Source organism: Haemaphysalis longicornis, unplaced genomic scaffold, assembly GCF_048455015.1.
Source record: "Haemaphysalis longicornis isolate Haplotype H1 unplaced genomic scaffold, Haemaphysalis longicornis Haplotype H1 scaffold_71, whole genome shotgun sequence".
NCBI lineage: Eukaryota > Metazoa > Arthropoda > Arachnida > Ixodida > Ixodidae > Haemaphysalis > Haemaphysalis longicornis.
In genome coordinates, this window is record NW_027526425.1 from 453,026 (window position 1) to 464,916 (window position 11,891).

At 48.2% G+C, this 11,891-nt stretch overlaps 1 protein-coding gene across 1 annotated transcript; it reads left to right on the forward strand.

Annotated features, from left to right (window-relative positions):
• The first annotated feature begins 6,636 nt into the window (after positions 1-6,636).
• On the forward strand, positions 6,637-11,676 carry LOC144148012 (uncharacterized). The gene has a single exon (XM_077679616.1). The coding sequence runs from the start codon at positions 6,637-6,639 to the stop codon at positions 11,674-11,676; it is 5,040 nt and encodes a 1,679-aa protein (XP_077535742.1).
• The last annotated feature ends 215 nt before the right edge of the window (positions 11,677-11,891 follow it).

Genomic DNA, 11,891 nt, shown 5'->3' on the forward strand with positions numbered 1-11,891 from the left:
CTCTATGGAGCATCTCCTACGAGCAGCAGCTAGTTGAAATCAATTGCTGTCCAGGCGGCATTATCATCAGTTAAAAGTAAGGCCGAGCAGTGTAAATCACGAATTTCTGTGTGCTTTTTTAAACGTTTTGGCCAAGAACGTTTTGCTGGTTGTTCGAAGGCCTACATTTTCGAAAATACGTAGCAACACTCTTCTTCGCCTTATGAATGAACCGTTTTGTAAAAGCAGCAGCGGCATGTGTCTGGCTATATCACCCTTTTTCGAAATTATTTTTGTGAAATGACTTGCAATTAGACTGTCGTTGTTTTTTTTCCACACATATCGTCTACTTTCAAAGCAGCCTATGTCAGTTTTTGGCAGCAGAATGGCTGTACACATTCTACCGTTTGATTATAGATATTATTTTCATAGCGGACATTTGTGGTACTAACATAATTACATACTTTATCATGTCGTCCTAACGCTTTGAGGTCATTTTATGCCGTGAAACGTATTCGCGTATACAATCCTATATGTGTCATACCAGCAAAGCGCTTCTATGCAGCATGATTTCAGCAAGCTTGTACAAACAAGTGGGAGGAGCTTGTTATCGGGAAAAAGGAGATGCTCTTAACTGAAAAACACAAATAAATGTTTTACGCTGACACCATCGAAGGCTGTGGCCTTTTAGCGCTTCGTAAGCAAAGTGGCTGTAGCGCGTTCTTTCAAAATAGCCTAACGTGTTAGTCAAGGGGTAAAATTTCTGTTATGATTTCTACGTTAGTAATACGCAGAGAAAACCTAGGAGGCGGCCATCGTTGTTGAAGTGCTAGGCTTTTTTTCAAACGGAAAATTTATTCCACCCTGCAGCTATTGTTCCCGCGCTTTTGTTTTTACAGGGCCCACAGACTGCACAAGATATTCGAACAGAGGCTTTGTCGGGCGTAGCACTTCCCTAGGCAGTATGACGCCAATATAAACGTGCTTAGACACTAAAATTTTGTCAAGGATAGATATTCCTTGTAGCAGGTTCAATGACCTAGAAATTTCTATCAACTTCCCGCTGTGGGAACCGAATGCCCAAGAGACAACCCAACACACCATAGAACATTTAAGCTGTCCAATATCTAGCAGCAGGTAGAGCATGTTAATCTTAACTGCTACACTGTGAGCAACACTGAGAACACTCGAGTTTCTTTTCGCGTGTTTGTACTCGCCTTGAGGGAGCCAAGTATTTCACTGAGTTCAGATTCTAAGGCAAAGGAGCGCATGAAGAGTAATGCAGGAAATATTTTGACACGTGTACTCTTGCGTTCTGCGGTAAAATTACACAACGCAAGTTTTGCCCCAAATCGCGTTGTTCTAATTGCGCTTTTAATGTTGTCCTAATGCTCTAAAAAGCGAGATGTTGCGTGAGAGTTCATACATCAGAGTGTGCGGAATACGTTGCTGGTTATGTTTAAATACGGTAAAATACGTCAGTTACTACCGGGTTAAGAAAACATTTTCCAAGTGCTCTGAAAATAAATACTCTGTTTATTTGAGTCTCCTGCAAATAATTTTATTTGAACACAGCGGGTGGTATTATAAAATGAATCTACAGTCAAAGTTCTGGAAATATAGAATTTTATGCATTCCTTAGAACACTACATTACTACATGTGCGACATGTTTATTTTTAGAAACGCTGTAGAAATGCGTGTAATGCTTTGCAAATACATGAAAAATGTGACACGGAGTCCGAGTTTGGAAGAAATGTTAACTTTAATACAGTGGTAAGCGGCGTTGGGGATCTGGTAGATTCACCGGGGATGGCGTTCGTTGATCTGGAGTTGGGGCCAACACTGCGGCCGCATATGACGAATAAACTTGATGTACAGATATTTACATGGCGTTTGACTGATTTAACAGGTTTCTGCGCTCCTGCGCGCATTAGATTAAATAACCAGATGGGGTCGGCCCTCTTTCACCCTTCTTCTCGGCTGACGTCAGCACGCACCAATCCGTGTCACTGAAACTGACGTCCACACACTCACAAAGAGAAGGCACTTGTCGTCTCGCACAGGTCACTTGGTTGGCTTCGGCGGTGCAACCTTCCTTGAACAGCGTCGTCTCGCACCCACGGCAAAGCGGCCGCAGGATGCTCGGCTCGCAGCTGAAGATTTCCACCTGAAGAGCAACGGAGCACGCCTTCGTTTATTCCTCCCTGCACCATTCTCGCTTATTGTTACCTGCCTTGCCGGCGGCGCTTGGTTTACCGTGAAGCCGCGGAAAGCGGCTTGTGTCCAGTAGCAGAATTAGTCGCCCCCGCATATTTAGCACAAAGCCTTGTCACTCCCCGCTGAAGAGGGGTGGAGGGGGGCGGGAAGAACCGGCGAAAACCAGACGAAGGGAGGGCTGGGTGATTGAACCCGACAATATTGTAGAGGGTCATCACAATGCCAATACGCCGATCGTAACAGTGGGCAGATCAAAATGCGTGCCAAAGCTATCTGCTTTAAAAACGTTACAAATCGCGGTAGAGGTAAATGTTATGGAAATATTTTGCGAATAGCGCAAAACATTGGGTGGTGCTGCAAGAAAACTAGACTCCGCAGCACTTTTCAATTAGTAAAGCATGGTTTACCAATCTATTGGGTTGATAACAGCACTTGGTATGAAACAAGGCTCCTATAAAAATTGCCACATATGGCAGGCAATTTAGTCAAGGCACGTGATTGTTAAAAAATGGCAGAAGTTTCAGGTATGGTTTCGCATACCGTAAAAATTCAAGAGATCGGTGATGTTGCACAATCATCACAATTGAGTTTTCTAACGTTCCAAAATATCTAGTCTGTCTGTTGTTTACAAATATTAGAAAAAGAGGACACTGTTGTGTTGTTGTAAAAAATACTTTATAACTTAAGCGTAGTTGGATGACAGAGAGAAGAGTACTAAGTGTGGGTTTTGGGCGTAATTCCTGGTGCTCTACATAGGCGTTTAATATGTTCTCACAGTTTTGTTCTCTCACTGCATTGTGTTCTCTCATTCTAAATCTAATATACAGGGTGTTTCAGCGAACAATTTGAGAAATTCTTGAAAGTAGGCTCTTGGAGAAAAAAAGAAACCCTCTTCCGAAGGAGATTTCTAGCTGCGGGGGACACCGGATAGTATCAAGTGTGTGCACATTAGTTAGGTGGGTAATTAAACTGTACTAATGAACTTCTTAATTAACGGAGTTTGGTGGTTATTGTCAATAGTGACTATGTTGCCCCGGAGAAGACGATTTGCTATCAGTTTTTAAAACAACAAAAAAGTCGGTGTTTAAATCCCTGTACGCGAGAAAACCTGCCGTTGTTTTTGGCTCAAAAACGAAACTCGGCGCTCGAGGAGGGCTACAAGTTTTGAGCTAGCGCAACGTCGGCTGGTGACGTGTTCCAATGAATGTGGCGGCAATTTCGAAATTTAAGTGCAATTTTCCCTAGCTAGGAAGCCTCAGCCTGCAGCCACAGCCGCGAAATCCCTCCTCGCCCAGCAAACAAACCTTTCGTTTGTTTGATGCGCTTTCTTACACGCAGCGATTATAAACGAACAGCAGATAAGCATAACAAAAAATAAATAAATCGGTGGTGATGTTTCACATCTTGTAAGTCTGGTAGCCATGTCAGATGTAGTTGAGACAATAAAAAAAAGTAAACTTGTCGCCAACACCCACTAGGGCTCCCGAAACAGGCGACCGTGTTGTGGGCAATGGCTAGCCTCTTTCGCGCCCCTACCAACGAAAGAAAAGATAGCGCTAGCCGTGGTATAAGGCGAGCGTTGATTATTGATAAATACAGGAGGCGATGACGTTGATATCAGCTGATTCCCTATCGTGGGAATTCATCAGAGCCTTCTTGAATTGGGCGACACAGTCACTGCAACGCGTCATCAGCGGATGTTGCGTTTGCACTAGACTTCTGGCGCACCATGTGCGCATCGCCGCGTTTCAGTTTTATGGGGGGAAAATACTTGATTTTTGCAGGCTGCAGGGCTCTACACACTGTATTTTTCTTTGCTTTAAAAACTGATCGGTTATCGTCATCTCCGTGACTACAAAGTGACCATTGGCAACAACCGCCAAACTTTGCTAATTGAAAAGTTCATTAGATAGTTTTAGGTTAATAACTATGTTCTCTACATGTTTCTCATAACTGCTGACGTCCGCCGAACCTGAAAGCATGTGCCTTAAGAGAATAGCTGTTTTTCTTGAAAAGCCTACCTTCCGAAATTTTTTAAAGTGTTCACTGAAACACCCTTTACATCACTAACAGCGTACAAGCCGTCACCGTACAGAACCGCAGTAGAAACGCATCGCGGTAACCTCCCAATGGTCTTATTTTTTCGCCTCGTAACCTTTACGGGAGATTGTCTAAGGTGCATTCAAGGCTTACTAGGTGCACCTTTAAAATACATTGCCGTGGAGCACAGTATTAAAAGAGTTCGTGACCCGGGTACACAGAACACACATAAATTGGACGAAGGCTGAAAGCATAAAAACAGCACAAAATGTGCCCATACTGAAGCCAAATGTTTAATCGACGCTCATGCAAAGTTGAGACGCTAAGCTGATTAAAATTGGGTTTGGGTGGGATTCAACAAAATGCTTTCCAGAAGGCGAGAGGAGCAGGACAGCTGTACAACACCACACAGCCGTTACTGTAGAGGAATACATTTGGATCAACTAGGTGCGTTGTGGCCTGTGGCCCAAAAGCGGTTGTTACGTACATGTACATGTGTAATGAATAATGGCCTACAATGGGTAATTTGAGCACAAAGATTCTCTGGTGTTCCACTCTATGAAGAAGGATGGTGAGCGAGGATACGCCCAGTCTAAGGAGTGGAAAAAACAAAACACGTTTGTTTTTAATTTCTTAATCAGCATACTTTCTGGCCTATTAGACGAATAAAACTTGGAACGACTTCAGCTCTATGCGGTCGGACGTGCATTTGGACATCCATTTCGCTAACTCGGAGGAGGCATCTTGGTGTCTGTCGGCAATCCAAACCGCTCGACCACGCCGGATGGCAGCCAAGTCGGATTGGGCCTTGAGACGCCCACGTTTAATTCTGCCATTTTCACCGGCATGTTATTGGCGATAGTATAAAGCTTAACTGCTCATGCACAACCTCCTGCCTTTCAATCCCCCCCCTTGCACTTTTAAATCGGCAACCCGTGATGTATGCATGCTTAAACGTGGATTGCACCGGGAAACTGTCGCTATGATAGCCCTTTAGGCAGAAGAATAGTTGTTGGTTTGCGTTCCAAGAGGGCAAGTTCCTGTTCAGGTAAAACTTGAGGCAGCACCGGCGGCAAATCGTCAAAACCCTGAAACAGTTTGCACCTTCTGGGGGACGGCTTTCTTTTGCTTTCGCAACAGAAAACTGTACAACTAGTCTAGTTCAAATAAAGAATTGCACACTCTGCTTTCTCATCAGCGATCACCAAGGTTAAACCATCCACAAAATGATAGACTATAAGCTCCGGAAAATAACACATGTAAGTATTCTTTTAACTTACTTTCGACGAATGGAATTCACTGCTTTTTCACTGCGTGCTTACTACGATATCTCATAGTTTTGACTGCAGTGTCGGCGTGCAGTGTTACTGTTTAACCATCTCCTTCTTGAATGGCGCAAAACCACCTTAATTAAGTAGCTCCTGCATAAAATGAAATAAATAAATAAATAAATAAATAAATAAATAAATAAATAAATAAATAAATAAATAAATAAATAAATAAAAAATAAATAAATAAATAAAATTCGGAGATCTGTGCGTGCCGACGCTTCTGCAATCAGTGCTCTTGCTCCGGGCAAACTACATAGAGTAAAAAGGGAAGCTGCTGCGGCTGATAGCGGCGCTATGGCCGTTATTAATCGATTGCGCCACTTTCGAGCGATGCATCGGTGGTGCGAGGGGTATAAAACCTGTGAAAAAGGCGCCGGTGCTGGCGAGTACGAGGGAAGACGCTGGGCCAATTAAAGCGGGTCAACATGAACAAGTTCAGGAGGGAGGACATATGCAGTGTCACTTTAGTAATTACAGAAGTAGAAATCCCATGTGAAAGTGAAGCTTTCTTGATGAGGTTGAAGCGCTGCCGCAAGTAAAAACCACTGCAGAAAGTCAGGGAACAATATGACGATGACGATGCTGATAAACAAGAAAAAACACTTCCTGTGGTCGGAATCAAACCTGGGTCCACCCTGGTATGAAATGACATCAATCTGATTGCGCCATTTCGAAAGGTGAGAGCAGTTTGGGATTTGTAAGCTTGTACGCCTACTCTAAGCTACTCAAGCTTCGACGGACATCTTATTCAAGCAAGTCAATCGCAACCACTAACATAATTTATTTCGGGGAGAGATTGCTTCACATTTCAACCATATTTCTCGTTAGATAAAAAGTGGTTTGAATTTTTTGAATTCGAACACAGTTTGCACAAGTCATAAAGACAAAAAAAAAGAAAAGAAGGCGCAAGCGAAAAATAAGGATAATAATCACTAGACCGATTTCGCCATTTCACTGTAAAGCACCCACAGCCACCGCTCGCGGTATCTTCTCCGCGCTTTTCAACTCTCGTCATGGTGGGACACGTCATGGTGGGACACAAGTGGGCTTGGCAGCAGCATTCCTGGCATGATGCTCAACCCTTTTCGCTTCGTGCTGCAGGCTGTCACCGTTCTGCTGGGAGCCTCTTCGTGGCCGCACTACTACGCTTCGCAGACGACGCATGCGCACAGACTCGTGGGCTTCGGCTGCATGTCATCTTCGCAGGGTGATAACTTCGCCCTGGATGGATCGTGTCTGCTGCACTTCAATGACTCAACATGGTTGCTATCGTCGGTGACGTCACCTCACGTGGGAGAATCGCCGGCTATAAGAGCGCCAGAGGAACAGGATTTCACCAGTGGGCTTGGCAGCAGCATTCCTGGCATGATGCTCAACCCTTTTCGCTTCGTGCTGCAGGCTGTCACCGTTCTGCTGGGAGCCTCTTCGTGGCCGCACTACTACGCTTCGCAGACGACGCATGCGCACAGACTCGTGGGCTTCGGCTGCATGTCATCTTCGCAGGGTGATAACTTCGCCCTGGATGGATCGTGTCTGCTGCACTTCAATGACTCAACATGGTTGCTATCGTCGGTGACGTCACCTCACGTGGGAGAATCGCCGGCTATAAGAGCGCCAGAGGAACAGGATTTCACCAGTGGGCTTGGCAGCAGCATTCCTGGCATGATGCTCAACCCTTTTCGCTTCGTGCTGCAGGCTGTCACCGTTCTGCTGGGAGCCTCTTCGTGGCCGCACTACTACGCTTCGCAGACGACGCATGCGCACAGACTCGTGGGCTTCGGCTGCATGTCATCTTCGCAGGGTGATAACTTCGCCCTGGATGGATCGTGTCTGCTGCACTTCAATGACTCAACATGGTTGCTATCGTCGGTGACGTCACCTCACGTGGGAGAATCGCCGGCTATAAGAGCGCCAGAGGAACAGGATTTCACCAGTGGGCTTGGCAGCAGCATTCCTGGCATGATGCTCAACCCTTTTCGCTTCGTGCTGCAGGCTGTCACCGTTCTGCTGGGAGCCTCTTCGTGGCCGCACTACTACGCTTCGCAGACGACGCATGCGCACAGACTCGTGGGCTTCGGCTGCATGTCATCTTCGCAGGGTGATAACTTCGCCCTGGATGGATCGTGTCTGCTGCACTTCAATGACTCAACATGGTTGCTATCGTCGGTGACGTCACCTCACGTGGGAGAATCGCCGGCTATAAGAGCGCCAGAGGAACAGGATTTCACCAGTGGGCTTGGCAGCAGCATTCCTGGCATGATGCTCAACCCTTTTCGCTTCGTGCTGCAGGCTGTCACCGTTCTGCTGGGAGCCTCTTCGTGGCCGCACTACTACGCTTCGCAGACGACGCATGCGCACAGACTCGTGGGCTTCGGCTGCATGTCATCTTCGCAGGGTGATAACTTCGCCCTGGATGGATCGTGTCTGCTGCACTTCAATGACTCAACATGGTTGCTATCGTCGGTGACGTCACCTCACGTGGGAGAATCGCCGGCTATAAGAGCGCCAGAGGAACAGGATTTCACCAGTGGGCTTGGCAGCAGCATTCCTGGCATGATGCTCAACCCTTTTCGCTTCGTGCTGCAGGCTGTCACCGTTCTGCTGGGAGCCTCTTCGTGGCCGCACTACTACGCTTCGCAGACGACGCATGCGCACAGACTCGTGGGCTTCGGCTGCATGTCATCTTCGCAGGGTGATAACTTCGCCCTGGATGGATCGTGTCTGCTGCACTTCAATGACTCAACATGGTTGCTATCGTCGGTGACGTCACCTCACGTGGGAGAATCGCCGGCTATAAGAGCGCCAGAGGAACAGGATTTCACCAGTGGGCTTGGCAGCAGCATTCCTGGCATGATGCTCAACCCTTTTCGCTTCGTGCTGCAGGCTGTCACCGTTCTGCTGGGAGCCTCTTCGTGGCCGCACTACTACGCTTCGCAGACGACGCATGCGCACAGACTCGTGGGCTTCGGCTGCATGTCATCTTCGCAGGGTGATAACTTCGCCCTGGATGGATCGTGTCTGCTGCACTTCAATGACTCAACATGGTTGCTATCGTCGGTGACGTCACCTCACGTGGGAGAATCGCCGGCTATAAGAGCGCCAGAGGAACAGGATTTCACCAGTGGGCTTGGCAGCAGCATTCCTGGCATGATGCTCAACCCTTTTCGCTTCGTGCTGCAGGCTGTCACCGTTCTGCTGGGAGCCTCTTCGTGGCCGCACTACTACGCTTCGCAGACGACGCATGCGCACAGACTCGTGGGCTTCGGCTGCATGTCATCTTCGCAGGGTGATAACTTCGCCCTGGATGGATCGTGTCTGCTGCACTTCAATGACTCAACATGGTTGCTATCGTCGGTGACGTCACCTCACGTGGGAGAATCGCCGGCTATAAGAGCGCCAGAGGAACAGGATTTCACCAGTGGGCTTGGCAGCAGCATTCCTGGCATGATGCTCAACCCTTTTCGCTTCGTGCTGCAGGCTGTCACCGTTCTGCTGGGAGCCTCTTCGTGGCCGCACTACTACGCTTCGCAGACGACGCATGCGCACAGACTCGTGGGCTTCGGCTGCATGTCATCTTCGCAGGGTGATAACTTCGCCCTGGATGGATCGTGTCTGCTGCACTTCAATGACTCAACATGGTTGCTATCGTCGGTGACGTCACCTCACGTGGGAGAATCGCCGGCTATAAGAGCGCCAGAGGAACAGGATTTCACCAGTGGGCTTGGCAGCAGCATTCCTGGCATGATGCTCAACCCTTTTCGCTTCGTGCTGCAGGCTGTCACCGTTCTGCTGGGAGCCTCTTCGTGGCCGCACTACTACGCTTCGCAGACGACGCATGCGCACAGACTCGTGGGCTTCGGCTGCATGTCATCTTCGCAGGGTGATAACTTCGCCCTGGATGGATCGTGTCTGCTGCACTTCAATGACTCAACATGGTTGCTATCGTCGGTGACGTCACCTCACGTGGGAGAATCGCCGGCTATAAGAGCGCCAGAGGAACAGGATTTCACCAGTGGGCTTGGCAGCAGCATTCCTGGCATGATGCTCAACCCTTTTCGCTTCGTGCTGCAGGCTGTCACCGTTCTGCTGGGAGCCTCTTCGTGGCCGCACTACTACGCTTCGCAGACGACGCATGCGCACAGACTCGTGGGCTTCGGCTGCATGTCATCTTCGCAGGGTGATAACTTCGCCCTGGATGGATCGTGTCTGCTGCACTTCAATGACTCAACATGGTTGCTATCGTCGGTGACGTCACCTCACGTGGGAGAATCGCCGGCTATAAGAGCGCCAGAGGAACAGGATTTCACCAGTGGGCTTGGCAGCAGCATTCCTGGCATGATGCTCAACCCTTTTCGCTTCGTGCTGCAGGCTGTCACCGTTCTGCTGGGAGCCTCTTCGTGGCCGCACTACTACGCTTCGCAGACGACGCATGCGCACAGACTCGTGGGCTTCGGCTGCATGTCATCTTCGCAGGGTGATAACTTCGCCCTGGATGGATCGTGTCTGCTGCACTTCAATGACTCAACATGGTTGCTATCGTCGGTGACGTCACCTCACGTGGGAGAATCGCCGGCTATAAGAGCGCCAGAGGAACAGGATTTCACCAGTGGGCTTGGCAGCAGCATTCCTGGCATGATGCTCAACCCTTTTCGCTTCGTGCTGCAGGCTGTCACCGTTCTGCTGGGAGCCTCTTCGTGGCCGCACTACTACGCTTCGCAGACGACGCATGCGCACAGACTCGTGGGCTTCGGCTGCATGTCATCTTCGCAGGGTGATAACTTCGCCCTGGATGGATCGTGTCTGCTGCACTTCAATGACTCAACATGGTTGCTATCGTCGGTGACGTCACCTCACGTGGGAGAATCGCCGGCTATAAGAGCGCCAGAGGAACAGGATTTCACCAGTGGGCTTGGCAGCAGCATTCCTGGCATGATGCTCAACCCTTTTCGCTTCGTGCTGCAGGCTGTCACCGTTCTGCTGGGAGCCTCTTCGTGGCCGCACTACTACGCTTCGCAGACGACGCATGCGCACAGACTCGTGGGCTTCGGCTGCATGTCATCTTCGCAGGGTGATAACTTCGCCCTGGATGGATCGTGTCTGCTGCACTTCAATGACTCAACATGGTTGCTATCGTCGGTGACGTCACCTCACGTGGGAGAATCGCCGGCTATAAGAGCGCCAGAGGAACAGGATTTCACCAGTGGGCTTGGCAGCAGCATTCCTGGCATGATGCTCAACCCTTTTCGCTTCGTGCTGCAGGTTGGTAATTATTCATGCGTTCAGTGTTTTCGTAGTGATGACCGATTTCTGGTGCTGCTGCCCTGCCCACTACGCTTAAGAGGTCTACTTTCTGCTGTTTGTTCTGTGCCGCTAGATCTGTTGAAATGCGGGGACGTAGAGGCAAACCCAGGTCCTACAGAGCAGATGTTGTCACAACTGTTAGACGGTCAGGCACAAATTACTGCCTCACTTGAATCCATAAAGAGCTCTCAACATGGAATCGAGGAAAAAATTTCTGCTTTAACTCAGCGCATAGAAGGGGTTGAAGCACAGTTATCTGCTTTAGCTACCCTGACAAGCAAAGTACAAAGCATCGAGATTGCTATGTCAAAACGAGATGAACAGATTTCTATGCTCGTATCAAAAGTTGACGATCTCGAAAACAGAGGCCGCAGAAATAACCTAATTATATTTGGAGTAGACGAACCTGCTAAGGAATCTAACGAGGAACTAATGAATGAAGTAACCAAATTTTTTCAGGAAAAGCTTGAGGTAACTACATCCGGCATTGAAAGATGCCATAGGCTTGGCCGTAAGGTTGTAAATAAGTCGCGTCCAGTAATCATAAAATTTCTAGAGTATCGGGAAAAGACTTCCGTATTAAAGAACGCGTTTAAGCTAAAGGGGACTACGATGTCTATCTCTGAGGACTTTTCAAGCAGGGTACGGGAGGTACGAAGAAATTTGTGGAAGAGCGCGGCTGAAGAAAAAGAAAGTGGCGCAAAGGTTAAGCTATTATACGACAAATTGAGCATTGATGACACCCTGTATGGTTGGAATGAAACCGAAAAATCGCGTTTTAAACTTCACAAGAAGAAGGGAAACTGACGCCGTGATCCTGTGTCTGAACCGTTAAGAATCCTGAATGTAAATTGCCGAAGTGTGGTGAACAAAGCAACTGAATTAGAAACATTGCTTCTTACTCATGATCCAGATTTAATAACACTTACAGAAACATGGTTGAATAGTACAGTATTCGACAGTGAAATAATTCCACCTGGTTATAATGTGTTAAGGAAAGATCGCGGAAGTAAGGGAGGAGG

What these genes read in the sequence shown, in the direction of transcription:
- LOC144148012 (XM_077679616.1), top strand. Translation starts at nt 6,637, where the DNA reads ATGATGCTCAACCCTTTTCGCTTCGTGCTGCAGGCTGTCACCGTTCTG.